Source organism: Podospora anserina, chromosome 5 (assembly GCF_000226545.1).
Source record: "Podospora anserina S mat+ genomic DNA chromosome 5, supercontig 7".
NCBI lineage: Eukaryota > Fungi > Ascomycota > Sordariomycetes > Sordariales > Podosporaceae > Podospora > Podospora anserina.
Window position 1 is genome coordinate 216,684 of NW_001914840.1, and position 25,875 is coordinate 242,558.

The window sequence follows — 25,875 nt, forward strand, 5'->3', positions numbered from 1 at the left end:
ACCTCCCTGGATACGTTTCGCTAGGCTGGAGGTTGAAAAAACAATCAACGTGGGAGTTTCCAACTTTGGGCAGAAAGACAAGTCTAAGTCAAGGCTGTTGATCAATGTCTTGTAAAAGTCTAGAGACCCTCCACAGGCTACAAAGGTTACTGCAGTCTGTAGTTACCTACCATCAAGCCTTGTCGACCCTTCCGCACTTACAGTGAGTGGTTTCATACAGACCAAAGGTAGTGTTCTTTAGGGTTGGGTACCCCATATAAAGGTTTCAGTTCAAGCTTCCCTAGCTAAGATTGAAGACTTCAAATACTCAGATCAACCGTGTGACTTATTCTATACTTGTGTTACCAAGATGTCTCGGTCTTGTCCGGGTTGCACCAGTTTCCCCTGGTCATAATACGGGACCGCGGCATGGATAGGTACCTGGTCACAACTTGAGGGAGAAGAAAAATGGGATATGTGGAAGTAGAATACACAGAATTATGGCCATGAACTAGACATAACACAGTCGATATTTGGATAAACCAAAGAAGGCGAGACGAAGTAATTTGGTCAGCCATTGGCGTTTGCGTATGGGGTTGTGGTGTGACATGGTTGACACCAAAGGACTATCAAGTCGAGCAGTTATATTTCCCAGTAGATGGTGAGGATACACGACGCTTAGCCACTCCTCACTACCTAGATCCAGTCTACTTCTTGATATCACCCCATATTCATAATGATGAAGCTCATGACCACACAATGACCCCTCGCCACAACTGTCTCTCCACCGTTTAACCATGAACAGCACCGTCCACGATAACCTACCTTTCCTGACCGTCTCTACCCATACCCTCAAACCTCCAAGATCCCAGTGTCCCGATCATCGGACCCCCAATTCCCAAATCTGGGGTCCAAAGCGCGGGAGCATCAAGGGACCAAAAGTGACGTCATTGTTTTGTGCGATCAAGGCGGCGCGCCGGCACCAAAACCTTTCTTGTCTATGCACCCCGCAATCTTGGACAAGCTTGACAAGGCCCCTGGATTTTCTTTCTTTTACATACAGGTTTCAACTTTGACGGGTAGAGTTCGTCATTCTCATGCCATGGGTGATGCGGTGGTTATTGTTGGTTTTTGAGATGCGTCGTAAGCCTGGCAATCGGGAATCGCTAAATATTTTGAGTGTGGCGCATGGCCGGGCTGATGAAGAATCGCGGGGTAGTATTCGGGAGATCCGTGCAGATTGAGGTTGGGATTCTGGAATTGGCTATGAGGTTTTCGATAAAATAGACTCACCGCTGGAGAGGCGATTATTGCATCGCGATGGGTTGCAGTAGGTGGGAATGATGGTGGTGGTTGTTAGAAGCTTATTTTAGGTGCGTCGATATTAGGCTTGCTGCAGGATATCTAGCTGAAGCTTTTGCTGCTGCAGACGGACGGATGGTCTGTGTTGTTCTGGGCTTGAGGAGAGCTGAATATGAGAGACATGGTCGCGGTGAGGATTGGGGAATCAATGACGAGATTGAACGTATCATCTGATCCCAACTCCATGTTCTGGAGAGCAGTCGCAAGATATTTGCATGTGATGTTCTGGCGTCTTCTGAGATGGTGGGGAAGTTGGTGAGTATGCTGGGATCAAGGTGGGGGAACAGTGAGGGCAGGACAAACGGAGGGTGGGGTGGACAAAACGGAGAGGGTATTGAACTTGAGAAGCAATCGCTTATTAGCAAGAGTTCGAAGATGGCGATTAATCTGCACAGAATCGAAACTTGATAAACTTTCTTTGGTATCGATATTCTCCGCAATGCCCCAAGATAACATGCCTGACCAAGAAGGAAGGCGCAGGGCCTCACTTACATGAGTTTAAGCTCACATAAGGTACGGATGTCCGCTTCAGGAAGGACGGCGGTTTGCTACACGCGGCATGCAGGTGGCATCGCTGTGCTACTGCATGTCAACTCTAGCCAAGGAATTTCCACTAGATTGTCGCCGTAATCGAGCCTGGTGGTCATCAAGCACATAGGCAAGAAAAGAATGGAAGCAGTCGATGTCCCGCAGGCTCAGCCCTATGGCGTTGACAGCAAATAGCCACCACTTGGCCCGAGCTTTGCGCCCCGTCACTGTGGAAGACTCAGCTGTGAAACGGAGTTGGGGGCGGTCAACGCCCAACTGTCGTGGCAGACCAAACATGGTGACCCGTGGACGACACAAGGAACAGCTCAGAGAATGGGATTCTAAAAGACAAGAAATCATGTTGTACAGCATGCGTGTCATCGAATCCCGACGAGGTCCCATCTGCTCCCAACTTCGGGTTTGGCAGCCGATACCCAAAGCGGACTTTTGGACATGGCTCAGCGTTGACCCGATCTCTGACGCTGTCATTATCGCCGGGAACATCGTGGCAATTTTCCGCCATTAAATCATAATGGAAGGCGGTCCCGTCATGCCTGGTTCATGTACTGCGTACTGTTGTCTCATCTCAAACTATTTTTTTTAACAGATGAACCTGTGGTAGTGCTAGGAATAGAAATACCTTGCACGACAGTTCAACGTTGGGATTTAGTGTCGCGTCTTGACAGCCTGCTAACTATCGGCGATAACACACCGAATATTCAACACCGCTGCCCATCGTCAGTTTTTAGTGATCGCCCCGAGAGACCCTGGATCTTCAACGTCGACAAGTGACCAAAAAACCAGATCCGGGATACCAAGCCAGGGGGATTTCAGCGCTGAGGTGCAGACTTTGCGTCATAGTTGAGCTGTCAGTGGTAGTGCAGCAACCCCAACTCCCGTTCCCGCCAGCATCCGGGCAGATCCATCACCAACACCCCAACGCGTCCCGCTCAGCACTTCCGATCGCCGGCAGCTGCCCGTTAGTTAACAGGGTGCCATCCACCGTCCGGACACCGCTCCAGCCTCGAGGTCCGGATACATAGTGCGGCAGTGAGACATTGCTTCATTGTCATTACTACTTCGTATTTCCGCGGCATCTGCAAATAAACGGTTATTAGTTTCCACGACTCACTTTGGCGGCTAGAGCGTGGTACGAGCAGGACCACCTCACCTCAGCAACACTGTCTCTGCCGCCGTCAATATTTTGGCGGGGCAGCGCCTGCAATCATAGCAGCGGGACTTAGTGTTCCGCAAAACCTGGGTTCGCCCTTGCGCAAAGAGCCGGCAGCATTGAGAGCAACAGATCCGAAAAGAAGCCAAGTCCCGCTGCTATAACTTGTTGTATGTCCTCCCGAAAAACTTGAAAAGTCTTCAGCGATTCTCTTTGCAGTGGCGGCGGCGATACTCCGGCTCTGTCTGTCCGCCTCACCAAAACGTCATCGCTCAGCTCGTCGCGTTTCCCTGCTCGCTTTGGTCCCAAGATACGACCGATACGCTTATGCGACAAATCATTGATCATTTGCACGGTAATCTGACTGCTCAAGTGTTTTGCATTTATTTATCTGGCTGCTTTGTCCGCCCGCCCTGCCCACGAGGTCCCATTGTTCCCCCCATCTGACACTTTTTTAGCGTGTCCTGTCCACCAACCCCACCATCAAATCTTCAGCACCGAGTTAAAAAACGTTCTCCGATATCGAATTGCGCCGACCGAGGCCCGTGTTCCGTCGAATAAGTCGCAGCCACAGCCACCGGACGCATTGAGAGACGCCTACCTATCTTTTCGGCCCTTTCACCTTGTTATCACCGGTCACCACCGATATCTATACATATCATATCGCGACAATTCCCCTGCTGGTGTCCACCACAAGACTCGAACATTCCCAGACGGGCAGCTCAACTCCACAACTCCGTTTTTACCCCGCGCAACAAGGCAGGGATTTTGGCTTTTGGCGAAACGTCGCCCTGCTGTACCCCGCGTTTTGCCCACCCTCTCTGCCTCTCTGGACAGCACTTATACCCCGCGACCTGACGACGCACAAACAACGCGCCTTGTCAGCCAGCCTCCCCCGAACTCCTTGAGCAATCATCTCAACCTTTTCGCCCTTTTTTTTGTGTCTCGGGCAGCCGCCCCTCAGCACCCAGTGAGTTGTTGCTCTCCTGTCGCCCCGCCCTGCAACCGTCCTCTGACCGCCTCTTCATCTTCAGGTCTGCTGGCCAAGCATTTTGATGACTTGTGTCACTGCAAAGTCAGTCAGACGGCAGCCCAACAACAAGGCACTTGTGTAGGATCGCCCTTACCGAGCCTCCCGTTTGCCTTATTAGGCAGGCCACCCCGCCTCTCCCACCACCACAAAGACGCCGACCCCTTTCACCAGAGCCTCACAAAGCATATAAAGCAACAAAGAGAGACCGAACCCCTCCTTTGTGTGCCACGTGGTTTTATATTTTGTCCTGTCTTTTCTACAGTTCCTCCCCACTTCAACACCACACGCGCAATGTCGTCTCCACAGGGCTCACCAAACGACATGAACGCCCAGTCATACATGCTCGTCCCCAACCTCCACGTGCCAGACGCAAACACCAGCGAGATGGACCTGAACAGCCACTCATGGATGATGGCCACCGTCATCGAAGATGATGACTTGATGTTTGGCGGCAAGCCTCTCAGTGCTTGGTATGAGGAGGACCGCCGCAGATTCAGCTCTGGCCAAGACGAGGAGGAAGAACCAAGGGGCCGACAGAGGGAGCGCACCGAGAGCTCAACCCACCACTCGCATCAGCACCATCCCCAACAACCACAACAACATCGCCACCACGGAAAGAACACCAAAGACCCAAAGCAACAATAAAAACCTTTCCGCTTATCGATATCGTTCCCTCAGGCAGTCTCACAATGTCTGACGCATTGCATGTCTGTCCCACCTGGCATGTCTGTCCCACCTGGCACCAGCAAAGGCAGGCCTAGCCGGTGTCGGCATCCCACCATCGCGACCAATAGGATCATCAGTGCCTTGTGCTTTGGGGTTCTCGGCCTGGACCCTTCCGTACGAGTGTGGTTGCAACCGTCCTGTACCACCACCACCACCCATCCAACACCATTTTACTCGTGATCTCCTCATGGGTCACACAGCATTCCGAGCTGGGTTATTAAGCATATAGCTGCGTTCGTTTGCCTTGGGGCTTCCGGTCATGCCTATTTCACGCCTGGCCTTTTGTCACTGCCGGTCGCACCCGACGTCGGGTCTTGATCAACACGGATCCTCGGATGCGGGTTGCATAGCATCTCTTCAAGCATCAACGGCGTCGGGAATCTTTTCAACGCATATTTCCTCCTGTCATGCATTTTAGATGTTGTTCACATTTTGCGCCGCGGCGTTTTGTCAATATCCGATTCTGAATGGCCCATGGTACCTGGCCGATCGGACGAGAGCGATTCTTTGTTCATTGTTCCTCTCTCTTTCATTCCTGTCGTTTTAATGATACCATTTTGCATAGTTTTTTTTTTGCTCTTTGTTCTTTCTTTCACATCATGTCAGGTCATATGACAACATGAGGATGGGTTGCATTTTGCGCTGCGTGTTCTCGATATCTCGATTTCTATCTTGTGATTAGATGTCTCAAGTTGCACATTATAGAGATAACAATGAGGACTTGTCGGTCGGACCGATATTTGGTGATGGCTTGGAAGGGAAAGGATGATATTATGGTATTGGTCTTGTTGTCTTTTGACGGATGGGCAGTTGGGAGGAAGGCTTTGGGATTTGGGGCTTGATAGGTGGTGTTGAGATTCAAGAATGAAGATGGATTGACAACTATTTCACCACAGTTAGCACCATGTGCTAGATTCCAGGTGATTGTTGCTATGGGACTGTCTCGGACTGCACAGCGCCACAGCACTGCCTACTGGGATATGGGCAGAATTAGTAAATATGCAAGCTCGCCTCATATTTTGATTGGACTCAGCTCGCTATGGCAAATTTTTATGAGGCAGTACGTGAGGCAGATCCCGCCAAGTCCATCACCCAGCTTTGAGAAGCAGGCTCTGTGGGCGGTCATATCATTGGTCGTCTGGGTGACCCCTCATCTGAATTTTGACACCTTTCCGCGAACTCTTCTGGCCAACACACGTCGTTGATATCGAGCAGAACAACTACTACCTATAACATCATTTAATACTGCATCACCCAATCAACCGCCGTGCACATCATGGACAGCAACTGCGAAAGGTGTCCCGATCAAGGGCTAGTGTGCTTTGGGGGGCCAGGAAGACATTGTGGTGAGGGCGATGCTCCGTGGAACAAGTCCAGCTATGCTACATCAAGAGGGGACCATTGCCTTGCCACTGTCTGAATCTCCCAGGTTGTCTGTGTCTCATTCGGAGGATCATTATGAATGGAAAGACAACATAACGGCCTTGGCGCTGACAAGCCAGGGTGAAGACACTCCGAAAGTAGCCTACAAAGTTGAGGAGGGAAGTCAGAACGATGAGTCCGATTTTGACGAGGTTGACTACCGCATCCCTATGAAAGGAAAGGAAAAGTGGAAAGCGGCCGTGACAAGCGAAAGTATGGGGGAAGATTCAGAGCGGACTGTCCCTCAGATAGAGAAACCTTTCTTGAGAAGACCGCAGAATGTAGACTCCAGGGAGGGGAAGGATAAGTCTGCGTTGTGGAAGTCAGTCACATTGCAAGATCGGGAAGAGGAGAGACGACGTATTTTTTAAAGCATTGCTCGACGGAATAGTGAGTCTTTCTGCCATCTTACCCTTGTATTCAAACGCCCCGCGCCGCCCCCCCTCCCCGGTTTCCTTGTCTACCTAGCTAAGTCTCTACATACTTATCATTTAAAAAGGATACAAGTATCGCGAACAGAAGGACCGAGAATATCGTGAGGCCTTGAACAAACAACATGTCGATGGCAGTGATCGCATTCTTAGGATGGATGAGCTGGTCGCTGAAGGGAATCAGCCATGGAGTACATTCAATATGAGGCATACGTTGAAGGCCACTACTGCCCATGACATTCCGTTACAGAGCTCTAAATCGCACCCCGTGGAGAGCCATGACGTCCCCCTCAGCGATCATGATTGGATATCTGGGAAACATCCAGACGATCCAAGGGCTGAAGATCGTTTGGGTACCAGATGCTTTGACCGGACCGTCACACGCACAGGGCTGCCAAAGTGGATTACATACCATAGTAGCGATCTCGCACCATCGGAAAATTTGTTTTGGAAGATAACAACAAATCAGATGGGCCCAAAATTCAGAGGTTCGGATCCGTTAAAGCTACTACCCTTCTGAGAAACTCTGGTCCGTCAGGACTTATGGACACCAGCCCGACTCAGCATCTGAAGCCAAAGCCTTAGTAGCATCTGAAAAAATTCAAGCGCCGGAAGATGTGGATGTGAAGCTTGCACCCTTGAAGGACGACACTGCCATGGGTTCCGTACCTGATTTAGGATATGGATTGCCCAGGGAATTGTCTATTAGGCCCCAAAACGAGTCAAAGACGGACGATGGCAATATACAGGAAGATCAGTCTGATAATCAGACAGTTTATTCGGACGATGGCAGCATTGATGGTGACATCCTCAATGTCTGCAAGACTGAGCTGGCCGATTCCCTTGCCAATCATATCCGCCAGCTGGAGGTAGGACCGGAAGGCTATGCCAACATCACCAGGAAGCTACCCCCGTTGCTCAAAGCCTTCGCCTTGAGAGTAGGAATCCAGGCTCATCGCGGATGCCGAGGGATGCTATGTTCTTTGTGCACAAGTATCGCGAGTAAGTTAACGTCCAATTGAGGTGCAATTTGGAGCATATGAGCAGATCGCTAATCCTCAGCAGCGATATATCTGAGCTGTGCCGATGTTCGTTGACAACATCTACTGACGATAGACTGTCAGCGAAGCCGGCATCAGAATATAATGGGACTAGCACTGAAGCCCTGGGATCACGGATCATAAACTGGATTCAACATGATGAAGACAGTGACAGCACTGGACTCGAGCAGCAACCTTCCAAAGAGACACCAGATGAACTACCAGTTGAAGTTGAAGCCGACGGAATTAACTTCCTGCCGGACGACCACCAATATCAAGAAGCGTTATTTGAGTCTCCATCTTATCAATGGCTTCTATCCAGCCTTGTTCGAGACAACACTGTGTCCTGCCACGCCATGAACGCTATCAGATCCAACATCCTGGCACAGCGTCCCCGTACGCGACAAGTGAGTCGTCGTATTCCCTCTGAGGTCCATTCTGTATGTTTTAAGACCGGGCTGGATTCGGTTGGGTTTGTAAGTGTAGGGCGGTGGCCAAGTGTAGTCACTGCCCACAAAAGAGAGGCTAAAAGGCAGAGAAATTGGTTGACAAATTGATATTACAGTTGGTTGTTGTTAGTTGGTCCGAGTAAAAGTAAACAGTAAGCCAAATCCAGCCTTAAGAGCAAAAAGGTGTGGGTCTGGTGAAAAGCAGGCCCTTTGTAGGTGCCCCACAATAAGACATCAGCATGCAGACCAGACACACAAGTCATTAGGCTGGCACATGCCCGACGTGATTACTCTGACGGGGTCCGAACAAAATGCGCAAGGACTCACTTGTGCTGAATATATATGTCAGACATAGCCTGTCACCGGTGCATATGTTTTGCGTATTTTGGATGTATTCGGTGATGGAATGGACTGTAGTGATTCAGATAGGAAATTAGGTAAGACACCCTCTAAGCTATCGCACAGGTACCTACATGTATATATGCGAGACACTAATACTGTTAGTAACATTGCCCGACCGGTCCTTTATAACGGCTTTGGTGACGTCGTCCGACGGGCTGGTTAAGGCTGTAGGCACAGCTGCCTTTCTCTGCGAGGTTGGAGTAATCTTTGGTTTGGCTATGTGCTGCTTTTCGGACATGTCCAACAGAAGGCCAAATCGCTTCGGGCACGTCACAAATCAACAAGGTTATCGAATTGCATTCGAAAGTACTTTGTTTCGAAACGAGCGGCGTGATTGGAATGGCGTGGCGGAAAGAAGATTCAAAGCCAGGGACAGTGCTGGCACAGCTTGTTTGGCAGACCCTATTGTCGTCGAAGGGTATCCAATGTCACAACGCCCAAAAGGCAATACCGGAATCGAAATACCACTTCATATGGCGGCCGCATTTATAGCAGCTCTAAGGCTGCACCGTTTTCTGGGACACTACTATCTCAAAGGCTTCTCCGCAATACTCATTGCTGTGGAGGTTGTGGGAAATGTTGTCCTGTGGCATCATTGGTACAACCCTACCGGGGAGAGAATCTCGTATCTAGACGCTGCTACGGCGGAAGGCAAGATTGAGATAAGCTTGGAAGACTTGCGTTCTCGAAGACACGTCGGCTGGTGTTCTGAGGCACTGTGTATGGCTGGTAAGTACATAAGGTTGTCAGGAACAGGGCCCCTGTTAACTTGTTTCTTCTCCAGGAGACAAAAGTGCTAAGTATCAGATTGGAAGCTCCAGGCTACCTTGTCCGAGCCGCGAGTTCTCTCTCGAGAAGGTGTCATTTTCAGTGGGACAGACTGTGACTGGTGGATGTCAATTTAGCATTGGCAAGAAATATGTCCCTCTCCACATAACTAAACAGGGTTATATTGCCAAGCTAAGGCGGATAGATCAGAAATATGTTGTCATGTGGGATGAAGAGGACAAACGGGGCTGGCTTGTTAAAGGAACCAGGGCCTTGCTGCACTTAGTCAGAGCGTCACTAGAGCATTGTCGTGATGATAAGTTCAGCTCTGAGTTCCTCTACGACTTCAACGCCTTTGAAGAACCGAATACACGATTTTAAAGGGACTCATCTGTCCAAGCTCTTCTCAATTCGACTAACAGAAAGCTTCATATCTGCTGTGAGGAAAGAATACATGAGAAGACGCCTACAAGGCCCCCCTTTTCACTAGACCCACACCTGGTGTTTGCTCTTGGGGCGTATTTCTGTTGGTTTTCCACACTCTGTAATTTTAACCTTGAAATGTGACAAGGGCTGTAATATCAGGGCTTGGAACTCATGGTTCAATTCAGGCTAATAATCTTCAATGGCCTCGAAGAGCGTGATGACCAAGAAGAAGGTCTAGGAATACAAACAGATCTCAAAGACGCGTATTTATCCATCGTCAGGTGGTCCGTGCCCAGTGGCCTCAGGCCGCTGCCAAGTCCTTCAATATCTCGGGTTGACCAATATCATTTCCTTAATAACCGCGAAGCCTGTGATTGTCTGCCTCACTTTGACCACTGGCTCACAGCGTGCAGTTACCCCTCCTTGCGGTGGTATCGACAGTGTTGTTGGCCGTGTTCACGGTGGTTGGTTCGTTGACGTGTGACATGAAAACTCAATAATACTGTTTGTTGATCAATTTCCACCTGCTTCCTGGGCCTCATTTCGCGGTCAGCGACCTTCCTAAGCCGCTGTCCTACATTTTCTGGGAGCCTCTTTGGCAGACCTGGAGGAGATTATTGTCAACAGACCGGAGGCAAAGGTCGAGATTCTGGACAGGCTCTTCAAGTCTGAGAACGTCGATCCACAAACATTCCCACGTGGCGGAATCATATTCAGCCTCCCAGCGAAACTAAGGCGGGGCCACGGAGAGGATCTAACAAGCCCCCCCGGTCAGGCCATAGCCTCGACATGCTCGACAAGGACCGATGATCAAGGTCCCACTCCCTGTCCAACAATTGCCAACAGTTCAAGTGCCACCGGCCCCTCAGACAACACTGTGGATACCGACGCATCAAGCCAGAACACGTCGGCAACACCGCCGGGAATATCTCGCACAGTACCCTATTCAACCAATGCTCAGGTATCAACCCCAACAACCGAAAACACCTCCATCTCTGAGGACAACGGAGCAGGCCTTAGTTTTGGGGTTGGACTCTTCACAAAACCGACGAAACGACCGGTAGATGGCAATGATTCGCAGTACGAAGACGGCGCTACGAAAGGCAGCAAGAGGATGAAGCTTTTGAATCTGGTCTCGAGAGGTTCTTACAGTTCTGATACATCATGGGCACAGGTTCTGGGAACTCAATGGTAGTGGTCCCCCGAATGTCAGGTTCTTTAATCTAGGTACCTACCCTTTCTCTGATGAGTAAGAGCAGCGCGGAAATAAACCCAAAGGCAAGCCTGTCGATAATCTATTGACCATCTTTTCCAGGGCGCGCCTCCTTTATGACTGAAGCGACTTGGGTTTAGTCATAAACCCAAGCGCCGGAAGCCTGCCTGCATAACGACGAAATTGTACGCTGTAGAACCCCGTAATAGGCATTCCCCTCTTTCACTTGAAATTCTGCCGGTGGTGCCAAGAACCAACCACCCCGGCCTACCTCCGCGCTGTTAACCTCAAAGTCACAACTGTTCCCCTTGTTCGTCGTAATCTGGTGTAGGTGTATCCGGTTGGCAATTCACGGCCAAGATAGCGATCAATAATCTCCCCACTGCACAACACAAAACCCATACCTTGAAAGAAACCAGAACCCCATCGGTGTGCTCAAGGCCTTGACCATCTCTGCAGAATCTATGAAGAATTCCAGTACTAAAAATTCTCTCGCCCCCAGTTCCATCAATGTCGAGACGGGTAGTTTTCTGGCGTTGCAGTTCGGTTTCTGCCCACCGACCAAAGGTCTTGCATTGATCGGGGATATCCGCTGTCTAGTACTTAAAACCAAACGGCGATAGTCATGCAAAGAGATGCTGGTGAGATGCTGGAGATACCTGCCCCCTGGCCCTCCAAAAAGGCGTCCAAAAGATAGGCTTGAACCCCAGCAGGTATAACTTCAGTGGGTGGAATTTGTCACCGTTGAGTTGGATGTCGTCGGGTGGAACGTCGGGATACCACAGCCCGGCTTTCTTGAGTTGTCGGGCCGCCGTGCTTTCAGAGATGTCACTTGTATTCATGCCGACAGCACTCTCGTCACTGTTGTCACCACACTTTTTGGTCCTGCCAATGCTGATCAGACGGAAGCCCTATGTGATATACAATTAGCGATGTATCTCCCTGAATGGATACTGTAGGAGTTGACTTACATCAAAGCCGAATCTGACCCCCTTCATTGGATATGATGACGTCAAGCGCTTTGTTATGAGGCCGTTGTCGGGACAGCCCAGCCAGCCACCAATCGATGACGAGGGTGCCGGTACATTGTATGGCGTGAATGCCGCCTCTCCCGACTGCAATTCTGAAGCCCGTCAAGTCGTTGAACCCAAAGTATGTGTGTTGCTGTTTCTCGGCGGGACCCATATAGCCTATGGTGATGGTGTGGCCTGGACTGGTGAGGGCAATGCCGGAGATATAGCTGAAGTCTCCAACCTCGACAGTCGACACAGAGACCCGCAATATGTAGTCAGAAACGACGATCCTATGATTCAATAGCTCTCGACAGGCAGTTGGCAGTGGATAAAGTAGAAAGTCGAGAGTTTGCATACTTCCCGCTACCATCGACCAGCGTCCATCATCTGGTGCAGGAGTGGCATTCCATGGCGGCACTGAACTGCCCACAGCCACCTGACTGTTGGCTTTGATAAGGTCAGCAACCTTCTGAACAGCTTGCAAGATGTGATTCCTGCTATGAAGCGCATTCTTAGTGTCCTGATCGTTCCGTCGAAAGTCCGTGTTGATTGGGTGATAATGGAATGGAGGCGGACCACCTTCCTGCGACTCAATATTAATCTCCCAAGGAAAGTACTCTGCTGAATTTACCCCATAGCCGTAGCCCCAGTCCAATTTCTTTACCCGAATCACCAGGGTGAGTGAATCGAAAATCTGGAAAGTTGTACCGAGAGGGATAGGCTTGGGCCAGAAGGCTTCCTCCAGCAGCGTCCAGCAGACATTGTGGAAAGCAAATCCACGTCTGTTCTCAAAAGGCTGATGACGATCGAAGGAAAACATGTCGTCATCGGACTTATCGTAGCCTCCATCGTCGTATCTCGCGCCTGGGTTCTGAGGAGCAATGAAGGATCCGAAGTGGGCCTCATCACCATTTTAGACGCCAATTCCAGTCAACGTGGTCTGTCCATTGGCGACATCCATCCACACTAGCAAGTAGCAGCATGTTAGCATGGCCAGGTACATTGAAATGTGTCACATACATCCGCGAACTTGGTTGAACCAAAATGCAACTTCCTCGGTTAGACCGTCAATGTCCCATCCACAGATGGGGCAAGCCCAAATGATTGGGATCATGATGTTGAGTTGAGCCCGTTTGTGCGGTGGGGATGCGGAGGAGGAAGATGAAAAGGTGAAAAAAAGAAAAGGTTAATATGCTGGGCAGTGCTTTTGTCAGCAATCAGCAGTCCATCACAAGTCCAGAGCCCGAATCGCGTTTTAGCTTTTCCCCAACCCAACGCCTATCGGGTTGGTACGGTACCCAAAACAGACTTCCTCCTCTTTCCCACCACAGGCTTTGGCCAAACGCAACCCATCAACGTGGCATCTTCGACATGGGCACCTTCCGCGATCGATTGCGGTGCCTGCGCATGCGCTCTAGGCAAGACGAGATCTGTGAGCTTATGAAAAATAATTCCGATCCCGAGGCTCGCTACAAGAGAGACTTAAGACTGCTGGCCAAGCTGAATGCAAGACGCGATGCCACAAACCCCGACCCCGACCACCCCGTCAAGATCGAGGACAAGCAAGTCGACCCCAAGACGCAAGGCACCACCGACGAGAAGCCGCCCGCATCCAAACCGGATACCCCCCTCCCCAAGCCCGCCCCGGAGCAGGAGATCAAGCCCCCCTCACCCACCGAACAACCAAACGCCTACACCCTGACCACAACCGAAGCTCAAACCATCATCGACTGGCATCGCGAGTCCCAGGCCCTCTACGACACCCTCAAGCGAGAGAAAGACAACCTCCAGGCGCAACACAAAAAGCTACAAGAGGCCCACGACAATTTGGCGAGAGAGGTCAGCTCGCTAAACATGGATTTGACCAGGGCAAAGTTCATGTGTGGTTGGTATGAGCGCTTGAAGTTTACGCTTGAGGGAAAAGTCGCAGATTCACAAAACGAGATTGACAAGATCTGGGCTGAGCTCGAGAAGGCAGTCGAGAGGAATACCACGTATCAAGAAGAGGTAGCCAAGCTGAAGGCGGAGGTGGATAAGCATCGGTTGTCCGGCGGGGATGGATTTGGAGACGTATTTGACAAAGAGAGGGAGGCATTGTACAGGATTGAGTAAAGGAGCTTGGAGGTGGGTTCTCCAGGGGTTCTGGCAGGGCGGTGGGGTGATGAAGGGCGGAGAGGACGAAGGTCATGCCACCACACTGGGGAAGTTCAACAGCAAGGTGTCGATTGTTTGTTGGGTGATGGGTGATGCGGAGCGAAAAGGGTTATGACTGTAGGGTCTGTGGTGGGTGGAGATGGGGAGTTTGAGAATATTCACCTGGCTCAATCCATCTCACCAAAAACAGGAGCAATGGTTTTGTTGGACAAAGGGGCAGCATAGACAAAAGAGATTGCGAGCAGTCACCATCCTGGATTCACTCAAGCAATGCCCACTTATATAGCCGCGGTTGATCCGCAGATATACCATTGCAGCACTCGTGACTTGATGAGGCTCCAGGTTTTGAGATTCAATGCGATCGTGATTGGGACAGTGACTCAGTGAAGTGAATGGGGACATGAGACGAGGCTCACTAAATACGGGGCTCCTGGAGGGTTGCTCCTTGAGATGGCCCTGGTCTCGATATAAATATTCGACCGCTTCCACCAAGCACTATTCCTTTCCCTCTCCTCACCTCCACAGCATCAAGGCACCCTTTGAGCTTGCAGACCATCACCCACCACAACCAAACTCTTTCCCAACTCCATCATCATGCTCACTAAGACATTCTTCGCCGTCGGCGCTCTCCTCACCCAGCTCGTCCACGGAGCTGCCGAGCCCCCGTTTCCAGCTACTCCGTCGTCGAAGTCGAGTGGTCTCTCCCAGTCGACCCCGACAAACCCAACGGCGCCCGCGAGTTTGTCACCGGTACCATCGAGGAGGCCATCGCCCAGATGGACGCCGCTCACCCCGGCTGGAGCCAGACCTTCACCAGCAACATCCAGACCGTGGATCCTCACGCTTTGATGGCCCGTGGCAGCAGCCCCGAGAGCCAGTCTGTCAACTGCCACTTGGACAGTGGAAAGGGAGCTGCCAACTGTGTCGACATCCGTGATGGCGCCCGTTACCTTGGATCCATCGACAGCCCTGCCCCCAATAACTCCCCTCACAGCTGCGGCTGTGTTAGCTGCGCTTACAACTCCGCTATTTGGTGGTGCAATGACGTATGTTTCTATTTTCCTTTTCTATCCCAATCTTCCATGCAGATATGCGCTGACTAGTTGTTGTAGAATGACTCCGTCAAGGAAATCACCTGGAAGAACATTGCGAGCAGCGCCTGGTTTCTCCAGGACAACTGCTGGTACTACGAGGGAAGAACCGAGAAGGTTTCCGCCCAGGAGTTCACGAAGGACAAGTGGAATGTCTATGTGACTGGGGACAGGTGCTAAGTTGATCAGCATTGCGGCAACATGAGGGCTTGTTGATGGAGGCGGAGCAACAGGCGGATGAGCGGCCTGGACTTTGGAGAATAGCGGCCTGGAGTGACTTAGTCAGCAAACAATACATCAGCTAGGCTTGTTCCGTACGCTATCTCCCTTTCTGCTTGTGTAGACACTGTGTTGAAATGATGTGATTACGGCATAACTGATGTCTCCCGCCCGTGCTTGATGGTATGGGATGATATCCAGGTTAGGGTTATTTGAGGTAGAGGACGGTTGACGTGCGAGGCTTGCACTTGACATAGTCAATTCGGCCAATTCTGGTTGAAATTACGCATGTTGGCAGGGGGAGTCCGGAGGGTTTGTGAGGTATAAGAGGACGTCGTGGGCAGTGTACTCTACCTTCCTCTTTCTTTTCTTCTTTATCCGACAATTCAATCCTTTACCTGTGACCTACGCCTGTACCCAGCCGTAGGCCCTTAACATTTGACAACCGAAATAAATCGGCGAGCTTCTCTGTGCCTGAGTCGAAACGCCTTGAGATGAACTGGAAGCTGGGTCATGTGAGACATGAATTGGAAGGCTCAGTCGGCAGTTACTCTCCCTGCTGTTTACACTTGTTTGTGCCTCAGGAAGGAGTCACCACACCAGAAATGTCAGCACGTTTGGGCTTGCCAAATACATCAACTTGACACTTCACACGTCATCTTCCTGCCACGTGGGCTGCCAGATTCGCTCAGGCAAGATTGAGCACCGACTCCAGCTTAGGTTGGCTTTCTTCGATCATGAATCATCGATCTTCAACTGGTCATTATTCTCCCCCAGGCCACGCAACAGAGATACCACCGCTATTTTCATTCTTTCCAGATCAACGGTTTACTTTCCATCATCTTAGCCCAAAGCAAAGTTACGCAACATGAACATGCCGCCACACCGCCGCTACGGAGCCTCCTCGTCAATTTCCATCCTCGAGACCATCCTCGAGACCGATGCACAACAAGAGGAACAAGATAGGGAATCGTTAGACTGTCCCACTTTGAAAAACTCCCACTCCTCTAACTCCTCCCTCGTGTCCACCAGAGCCGCCTCCCCGTATAACCTCGTCAGCCGCCCCCGCCCCCGCCGCAGCGCCATCTCCGCTCTCCGACCAGGTGAACCAACCTACACCTCAATCGTGAGCAACTCCAAGAAGGATGAGTCCAGACACGGACTTGGGTACGACCGTGAACGAAGCCGCTTTGCCCCATCCCCTTTGACCTTCCCACCAACTCCGAAAAAAGAACCAACATCCAAGATTTTTCCCCTTAACAAACATGTGCCTTGGGCACCCCCAACCAGATTCTGGCTACCAGGACAGAAGATGAGATGGCACAAACCCCCGCTCGGGAAGCTGATGACACCGGGGCAGTACCGCGCTTGGGAGAGGACAAAGACTGGGCCGAGGTGTCAGACTTACATGATGTATCTTATGGCATTTAAGCGGAACGTGAAGGGGCTTGTGCCTGCTCCGTATCGGAGATTGGAGGATGGGAGTGAGGTGCCTGTTGAGTATTGGGGGATGGTTGTGGATCATGGTCATATTGAGGAGGATGGTGGTGTTGAGATTATAACAGGGAGCAAGGCGGATCATGAGGCTGCGGATGCCAGGGCGGTGCAGGGTTCGAGTAAGGTGGCGTCGCCGACGCAAAACGGCCACGCTGAAACTCCTGGGAGTGAGAGGATGATACCTATCAGGGTTGGGTCGTATTCTTTGACCAAGGATGTGAACAGCAAGAAAAGGGACCACAGTGATAGCTCGGGTGATGAGAGAGCGAACAGATCGAAGAGGAGGTTGGTGGGAGGGGGATGAGGAGGGGGATGGTGGGGAGAGTGAGAATGGTGTAGAGAAGGAGAATGATGCGAAGAAGCATGACTCTGGTGATGAGATGGGGGGGTTGGAGCAGACTGAATGAGGTGTATGGGCTGAACGAAACTTGGACATGTGGGGATTGTGTTTGTGGGTTATTATACAGCATTGTAGCGAAGCATGATAGTAAGCGATGAACTTGATTAGTGGGGTGTCGTTATTGGAGATATCTGGCTTAGTTGTCTCTTGGGCTTGTCCACTTACGTCTGTTACATTTAGAATCCTTCTCTTCTTCATGCCCATTGCTCGCCCACAAGTGCAAAGATAGTTTGATATGCTTTAAACTCATGTCAATGTGCCTTTGAAGATAACTAGCATGCTTTCAAAGAAAGTGAGAAGGCCTTAAAATGTCTCCATGGGCCTACTTTTTTTCAAAATATTTTCAATGACCCCCGAAAGATAGTTAATGCGATTTTGATCTACCCATTCTATCAGGAGACGTGCTGAAGCATGCAGTGGGGATTCCGGTGGAGAGAAGAGGCCGTGGGTAGTAGTAGAGCTTTATCATGACCATGAAGACATCAAAGACGCCGACTGTGCCTTGAAGTTGACGGGCCGTCAACTTCAAAGGTATTGCGGATGTTGAGCCACACTGTCCAACCTGACTGGATTTGGGTTGTCTTTCACCGTGACATGGGTATCAGGGGCATTAAAGTGTCTACAGGTCATTAGACCACTTGCGAGCTCATTCCTTCTCTGTCAAGTAGGTAGGTACCCTTGGAACTATCCATCCTGATACTATATGCCCGTAATAAGGTATCCTCAACACCCGGTGTACAATACAAGGGAGCTCCTCAAACAGCCATTAGTGATGCCGTCAATTTTCCCCTTTCTCTCCAGTCAAATACTGCTTCATCAGCTCAACCAGCTCTTCGCCGGTGGGATCTTGGGACAGAAACACCACATTCACGGCCGCAAAGCTAGATGTCAGACCCCAGAAAGCATCACTATGAGTAATCCTTGACTAATCAATTTCACAGAAGGGGAGGAAACATACGCAGCAGTGGCAGCAAACACCTCCACCCTTTTGGCCTTCGTCATGATTGCTAGCGCCAACGCAAAGATCGCCGAGAATATCACCAAGGCCATGAACTTGAACTTGTTATTGTCGCCCAGGAAGTAGAGCACCACAATGCTCAGCACTGGAAGCAGGGCTGCGACGACGGTGACGAATGTCTCGATGACGATTTGAAGATGAGACTCGCTGTAGATGTAGATACCAGTACCGAGGTTTTTGGCCGCATCCTCCGGGTCCTACACCTTTATCAGCCACAACCTACATCTGGGCAGGGAACAGTGATGAACTGCTGTGCTAACCTTGATCTTGGCCCCGAAGAATTTGTGATACCAGGGGAAAATGATGTCGTTCACCCAGCGGGAGAGGCGATCCAACGGCACCCGTGGGCTGATAGCCATGAGATCAGTTTCGAATTCTGGATCCCATGCATGCTGATCTGGGCCATGAATAGGATAATTCCCGTTGTCGGCACGACCAATCCATTCTCGGAGAAAGGTGAGATCCTGGAAGTTGGGAGGATTGAGTTTGGCGAGTGAGGCTTGGGTGAGGAGTGCCTTATCTATTGAAGCGAGGGAAGTTAGAGATGCGGAAAAGACAGAATAGGTAAAAGAGAAACGATAATGCGTACTGTATTTTGCCAGCTTCAGTTGAATCAGCTGCATGGTTGCCCATTGTTGGCCTGCTTCCGGATCCCCTGGATGTGCAAGGGTAATCCAGTCCCTGTCAAAGAACTGTCGCATTCGACAGGAATGTGTTCGGTCCATTGCCGCCAGCTTCTCTAGGTGATCCTGGAGGAAAATGATCTCGGCCTGTTGATACAGTAGGCTTAGACAATTCAGGTACTTGAAACGACGGAAAATGGCATACTCGTCTTGTCTAGCGAGCAGGGCTGCCAATCTGCCATATCCTTTACTGCCTGTATCGGCGGTACCGTTGGTATTCTTATTTTCGGCTGCATCACTTGCCGAAGCATTGGCATCTGGTGTCGCGAAGTTCTCGGCTGAGCCACTATGGCGCGGACTCGTATTACCTGTTATGGTATGGGGAGTTGCTTGGGATTGAGCTGCGGTCATCTCTAAAGTTGGGACAGTACCTTGCACGTGGACTGGCTGTTTCATTGTATTGGGAAAATCTCTTCGCGTTTGGAACAGACCTCGTTCTGTCTATTTAACCACAACCCGTGCGGGGAAGTTAGTGGACTCGAGACCGTACGTAAGACCAGGACATGCTGTATTACTGTTGCACACCTCACTGATGTTTAGGTCGGCATGGCTTTTGTTGGTCTTGCCTTAATGGTGGGCAGCTTTGGATGAGGCTCTGGAACTGGGAACTTGTGATTTCACGGATAGCAACATAAGTTTGTGTCGCACGAGGGTCGCCAGGGATTAGCTATTGGGTAGAATGGTGTTACAGAGCGGCAATAAATCGATGCGGTGTGATATCTTTCATGAGGGCTTATTGAATGACCAAAGTCAGCTTCGGTGTTTACATCTGAATAGGGGTTCAGGGGCATGATGAGCTCCCGTCTTCCGAACCGGTGGCTCGTGCACGCCAATCTTCGACCATAAACCCAACAATTCCAATACTGTACGATTCATCCCTGATCCTGTGGCTAATGATTGTTGACCGACAATGGGATAGAAGTTCAAGTATATGAACTAGGGATTCGGAAAGCATTCGGACCGTCCTTCGGGCTAAATAAACCCAAAACATCATGTTCGATGTCGTGACATTTTGCCGAAAACTAGAAGTGATTCTGATTTGGCAGGCACCTCTTGGGTCGAGTAACTGGTACCTACTGCATCTCAATAAAAACTGTAATAACGATTGGCTTATTAATAGTAAAGAGTCATATTAACCTATTCATTATATTTCGATCCCTCTTCAGTATAGCTTTTAATTGTGGTTTAGGATACTGTCTTGAGTTGATAGTTGCTTTGCAATGACAGTCATGTTGACCACGACACGGTAGGCAGGAACATACAGCTGTCTTCAAAACACAGTTGGGACGCAAGTGCCATGATCAACCGGAGGGTGCCTCATGCCAAAGCAGTAAGAGTCGACCATAAGTCGACAATGGCCACGAAGTTTCGATGCAAGCTCTTGCCTAGTCATTAAGCAAATGGTTGTCATATGGAAAATACATCAAACATCATTGCGTCTTAGGAGTCATCATGCGTTCATAATGATTGTATGTATGGTCGCTGGTCTCAAACATGTTTTGTTTGAACATTCCAATCGGTAATGAATACACCGCTGATGAGTAAAAAGGGGGGTTCCCCCCACTATGCCTCTTCTCAGCCAAAATGAATGGGAACCGTACTTTGGGAAAACTCTGCAACATCACTGTCTGTTATCAAGAGACAATACCCAGAGAAATGGCACTTTCTAGACGTCCTTACTTGCACGCTGACCACGTCAGGCAGTTGGGGCTTGATCGCCTGAACTGGTTGCATGTTGGAGCTGCACTACGAGGAGGCTATGTAAGTATTGAGGATGAGGATCGTGCAACTGAACTGAGAGAAGCCGACGAGAAGGCAAGGATGGAGGAGTGGAAGAAGGTATGTGCATTTTTTTCAAATCATTTAGTTTAATATGCACGCTGCATACCTTTGTGGCGCCGTTTGTTGATGGGAATTACCATTTGCCATCCAGGGTCCATTTGTCAAACGGATGTGGGTACAGGACGAACAGCGTGAGAGCTTCCGCTTGATAACTGTAGGGCTCGACAGCATGGCTAGGTCTGCGAGTGGCGAACCTGTCAGTTTTGTACCAGCCAGTACCATCTCTGAATATAACCTGGGTCCCATCATCAAGATTCCAGAGACTGTCTTCAACACAGCTAGCGCCATCATGTCTTGTACCGAGGCGGTCGACATCACGTGGATGGGAAGTGACAAAGTTGAGCGTCAGGATCGCTGGGTGGTCCTTCCTGTTGGATCCGGAATACGGATGCCGCTTCTTGGCGAAAGGTTCATGACCTGCTTTGGTCAACTTCTGCTTAGCGTGGAGCCAACTGGAACCATCGCTGTCGCTAGTGATGAGGAAGACCGGCCGCAGAAAAAGGGAGGGAAGCCTATGATGGGGGTAAGTAATGGGCCACACGATGGCGTTCGTGCCACTGCTGTCGTTAACTCCTGAATGTCATTACCAGGGTAAAGGAGCATCATCCAAAAAGACAATGCAGAGGGACAACATCATGGCCCATAATCCCGATTCGGCACCGGCGAGTCAAAATGTGGCGGGACGGCAAGCTGCACAGATCGCTAGAGAGCAAAGAGTGTATGAGGATTTTGTCAGTAGTAGCCAACACACGAACCAGCCAACGGCAAACCGTGATCATCAGACGCTAGCCTACTATGACAACTTCCGCAGCTACAGAGACGCGAGGTCTATTGATATGCATGTCACTGAACGGGAGCATTGGGCAGCGTACTGGCAGCTTCATACACCACGCTTCGATCATCGGTTGCTTATGCCAACAGAACGAGAACTGCGGGATCAAGCTGGGCTCCCTAAACCATATTCAAAAGGACCACCAAGGAAGTAATCTAGGTAGACACTTTTTTACATTGGTCTGTAGGGCTTTTGTACCGAGTCTTGAGCCAAAACACTCGTCACGATTACTATCTACCTATGGAAAATACATACTCTGGTACTGAGTAGGTACTAACCCAAAATTAGTGCCCAAGTACCTTATCTTCCATGAAGACAGTGACCACCTATGTGAGGCATTGCTCTATCCCACTACCATACACAAGGTTCTCGAGTATCTTAGACATAGCGGGAATACATTTGGTAATTGTGAGAGATAACAGCCAAGGGTTGACTGCAGGGTGTGTGCTGTGTGAAGTGTGCTCGAGACTGAAGCTGGCTAAAAGGCTACGTACACTGGGGCACTATCTTAGGTGAAACACATCAACTTGACAGTCATAACTCGTGTACCCTGATGCGTAATTCTCCAAAGTCCAAGCTATTTTTGACCTAAACTCTAGAACACATCCAACTTAATTCCAGAACTGGAAACTGCAGCTGTTTACTCTGGAGGGAGCAAAGTAACAGTAGCACAAGGAGGAGCGAGGGCTTGACAATAGATAAAGGTAGATAACAATAGAAAGCGCAGATAGCAACTTTGCACACGAAGGCACATATATATCTGACGAGGACCCTCGAAAGCACAAAAGCCATTCAGCAATGATCGCTTTTTTGATTTCGATATTCGGACGGTAAATCTCACGTACAAGATGTCGTTTGATCGCTGTGAGCAGTGTTGAAGAAGGAATTTGGAGTAACACAATTTTCAGCGTCTAATATTTAATTCACTTGGAAACACTGGTTGTGGTGCTGGGGAAGTGAATTGCTGCTAACGCTCGCCATGTATTCACTCCATCGGTTATCGCCGTATATATTGATTTTCTAAATCTCTGTTTTCCTGTTTTCCCGCAACATGTTTATAGGGCACTGCTCACCCTTCCTTACCGCCATTGAGTTGTTGACAAGAATTTCCAGATTCTCGCATTTCGAAGTGGGGTCAGCCTCCTAACCAGAGTTCAACACCAAGTCCTCTTGGTGTAGACAATCAAGCACCTACCCAGTCAAACGTTGTCCCCATTCTTCGCCAAAAGAAATGGTAAGCAACATCACCGCCCCACGGAAGACTGAGCCTTCTAACCTTAGTACAAGTGTTTAAGCTCGACCACGCTTTCATTACCTTGTGCTAGGACTCGTTGTCACCGGCGGAGTCCTGTACATATGCTACTCATTGGTCCGAAAAGATGGCCAGGGTCTGGGGCTTACCTAAGACATAGGCTTCGCAAATCAAGTGCGAGACCAAGTACAGCTGAACTGCCGTTGCATATAATGCGATCTCAACCGCGTTTAATCGAAGAAATACTGAACCTGCCTCCCCCCCCACCGGTCTGGCAACAAAGGAGCACAGAAAGAAGAGTTAATTACGACTCGACTGTCACGCGGATATGACGTGTCGGGAAGTTCACTGCTCTGCCAAAACCAGTAGCCCGAAACAGCAACCACCACCGAGAAGGCGGCAACACGGGATTCAGGAGGGTAGATGTGACACAAAGTTTATCGAGAGTGATATCTACAGGAAAGGGGTAAAGATGATGTGGAAAGCTGTGGAACCTGGCGAGCTCACATCTATGTTGACGGGGTAATGCTTTACGTTGGGCAGGTAAACATCAAGTCAATGGTGTATTTATGACGAAAGAGAGAGGCAATTGTTCATGAATGCCGAGAGCGATCTGTGTGGCTATTGCTCGACATTTCACACCTACTGATATGACCAATACTATCAGCCCTGAACTTACCCCTGAAGGATATCATCCGCAATCTTCTCCGCCAGCATATCTACCACACGTTAGCCAACCGACTCCCAAGGCGAACATCCAACGGGCGATAACTCACAAACAGTACTCTGCGGATGCCCCGGCGGCAATATCGGAAAAGAACTCGCATCCACAACCCTCAACCCACTCACCCCCCTAACCCTCGCCTTGGAATCCAACACCGCCATCGGATCCCCCTCCCTCCCCATCTTACACGTACAAGCCGGATGCCACAGCGTCATCAAGCTATTCCTAATCGCTTCCAAAATCTCCCCATCACTCTGCACCCCCGGCCCAGGGTAGGCCTCCTCCCCGGCTACAATCGGCGCCAGCCCACTAGAGGTAAACGCCTGTCTCGCCCTCTTATACGCCGCAACTGCCAACTCTTGATCCGCCCGATCCGTCAACCAAGCAGGGTTGATAACAGGTAAATCAGCCGTACTAGCAGAAGTAATCGTCACATTCCCTCTTGACAGGGGAGTGTTTAGGACGTTGAGAATAGTAGCATATTGCCTCCCGTCTGAGGGCTGGACAAGCAAAAAGTTGCTAAAGTCACCTACGAAGCCAGCGCCGGAGATGTATTCTACCTCTGGCCAGTCAGGTGGGAACTGGGCGAGCTTTGCTTGGGTGGATGGTGAGAATTGGGTTTGGCGTAGGGGAGGGGGGATCTTCTCCCAGGCTAAAAAGTCCGCGACGGGGTTGGTCAGTGTGCCGGATTGGTTCGTTGTGTACTGAACCAATTGCTCGGCGAGGTAGATTGGGTCTCGGGCTTCTTTGGTGAGGGTGATGAGGTCGACGGGGTAGGAGGGGCCGAAGGTGGGGTGGTCCCACATGTTTTGGCCTACGCCTGGGAGGTTGGATAGGATGGGGATGTTGTGGGCTTGGAGTTGATCAGCGGAACCGATACCCGACACCATGAGGAGTTGAGGCGAGTGGAAGGCGCCGGCGGAGATGATGACTTCTTTGCTTGCGGATAGGGTGTACGAAACCAGCCCTGTTTTTACACGGACACCGGTGGCCTTTTTGTTGCTGTTGAAGAGGATCTTTTCCGCGCGGGTGGCGGTGTAGACTTTGAGGTTGAACAGGTTGTTAACGAGAGCCGTCTTGAGGAAGGAAGACGCAGAGCTGGAACGGGTCTGGTCTACCGGCCGGATGGTGGAGGTGCAGTATTGAGCTCCCATGAGGCTGCCGCTGTTGAAGTCCGGTGTCTCGCCTATCCCGATGGTGGCAAAACCAGCCTTCAGCCAGGTGGAAAACGATTGCGCGTAATTGGCGAAGGAGACATGAAGAGGGTTGTTGCTGGTGGCCGGGAACGCTGCGGCGTTGTACCCTGGTGTGGAGTTGGCGAAGCGTTTGTTCATGTTTGGTGGTGTGAACTGGACGCTCTTTTGGAAGTACGGTAGAGTGTTGGAAAAGGTGTAGCTTGAGTCGTTGACAGAGTCGGCCCACAGCTGCATCGACTGGACTGTTGGACGCTGGTAGATCATGAAGTTCAGGGCTGATCTGTATCATAACAGTCAGTTATGTGACAGAAGAGAGCTGTCTTCCAGTAAGAAGGTTCTTACGATCCGCCCACACATTTTCCCCTGGCAAAATGAATGTCCCTAAAGTTTGTACCTGGCTGGTTTTTGGCAACAAAGTTCCAGTCCACAAGCGGATTGGAATTCAAGGGGTCGCTGCCGATCAGCAGAACATCTAGCCCAGGGGTACTGCTGATGATCGGATTCGTCAGGTCATAGTAGCTGCCTTGAATGTGCGAAGTCAGCTCAGCAAGCCCAGCAACGGAAGGACAACAAATCTCACCTGCTTCAACAAGAGCAACCCTGGCACCGCTCTGGGCCAAACGCACAGCAAGCGTGGTACCCGCTGTGCCTGCGCCCACCACCACATACTCATACTCCGTTGATGTCCCGAGCACAGGAGTTAAGCCGCCCAGTGAGTCAGGAATAAGATTCCTGAGTCGGTTAACAAAGTCTTCAAGAACATGATTTGGTTGTTGGGATTGGCGGGGTGGGATGCGAGCCGCCGAGGCGACCGCGGCTGTGAAGGACAGCCAGGAGAGAAGCATCGTGAAACAGAGGGTATCTTTCCCGTGTTGATAGGTAACCGCACTGTCTGACGATCACGGAACTGGAGACCGAAAGTCAAAGCAACCTCAACGACATGGTTCAGACTCGACATGATCGTCAGGGGGATTAGCAGCTCCTTATACACTATCTATCGACCC

General features: G+C 50.4%; 6 protein-coding genes across 6 annotated transcripts; 4 read left to right on the top strand and 2 right to left on the bottom strand.

Annotated features, from left to right (window-relative positions):
* Window positions 1-3,404: 3,404 nt before the first annotated feature.
* Window positions 3,405-4,718, top strand: PODANS_5_12140 (uncharacterized protein; the record flags this gene model as incomplete). The annotated part of the gene is made up of 1 exon (XM_001904443.1): window positions 3,405-4,718. A coding segment is annotated over one exon (1,314 nt), but the record flags the coding sequence as incomplete, so codon positions are not given.
* A 3,896-nt stretch (window positions 4,719-8,614) lies between these two features.
* PODANS_5_12150 (uncharacterized protein) lies at window positions 8,615-9,692 on the top strand (the record flags this gene model as incomplete). Its single annotated transcript, XM_001904444.1, has 2 exons — window positions 8,615-9,272; window positions 9,328-9,692. 2 exons carry the CDS (start codon window positions 8,615-8,617, stop codon window positions 9,690-9,692), a joined length of 1,023 nt encoding a protein of 340 aa, XP_001904479.1.
* Window positions 9,693-13,154: 3,462 nt separating this feature from the next.
* Window positions 13,155-14,075, top strand: PODANS_5_12160 (uncharacterized protein; the record flags this gene model as incomplete). The annotated part of the gene is made up of 1 exon (XM_001904445.1): window positions 13,155-14,075. One exon carries the CDS (start codon window positions 13,155-13,157, stop codon window positions 14,073-14,075), a length of 921 nt encoding a protein of 306 aa, XP_001904480.1.
* An 818-nt stretch (window positions 14,076-14,893) lies between these two features.
* Window positions 14,894-15,388, top strand: PODANS_5_12170 (uncharacterized protein; the record flags this gene model as incomplete). The annotated part of the gene is made up of 2 exons (XM_001904446.1): window positions 14,894-15,163; window positions 15,230-15,388. 2 exons carry the CDS (start codon window positions 14,894-14,896, stop codon window positions 15,386-15,388), a joined length of 429 nt encoding a protein of 142 aa, XP_001904481.1.
* A 3,151-nt stretch (window positions 15,389-18,539) lies between these two features.
* Window positions 18,540-19,421, bottom strand: PODANS_5_12180 (uncharacterized protein; the record flags this gene model as incomplete). The annotated part of the gene is made up of 1 exon (XM_001904447.1): window positions 18,540-19,421. One exon carries the CDS (start codon window positions 19,419-19,421, stop codon window positions 18,540-18,542), a length of 882 nt encoding a protein of 293 aa, XP_001904482.1.
* A 4,205-nt stretch (window positions 19,422-23,626) lies between these two features.
* PODANS_5_12190 (uncharacterized protein) lies at window positions 23,627-25,716 on the bottom strand (the record flags this gene model as incomplete). The annotated part of the gene is made up of 3 exons (XM_001904448.1): window positions 23,627-23,670; window positions 23,728-25,151; window positions 25,214-25,716. The coding sequence occupies 3 exons, from the start codon at window positions 25,714-25,716 to the stop codon at window positions 23,627-23,629; spliced, it is 1,971 nt and encodes a 656-aa protein (XP_001904483.1).
* Window positions 25,717-25,875: the final 159 nt, after the last annotated feature.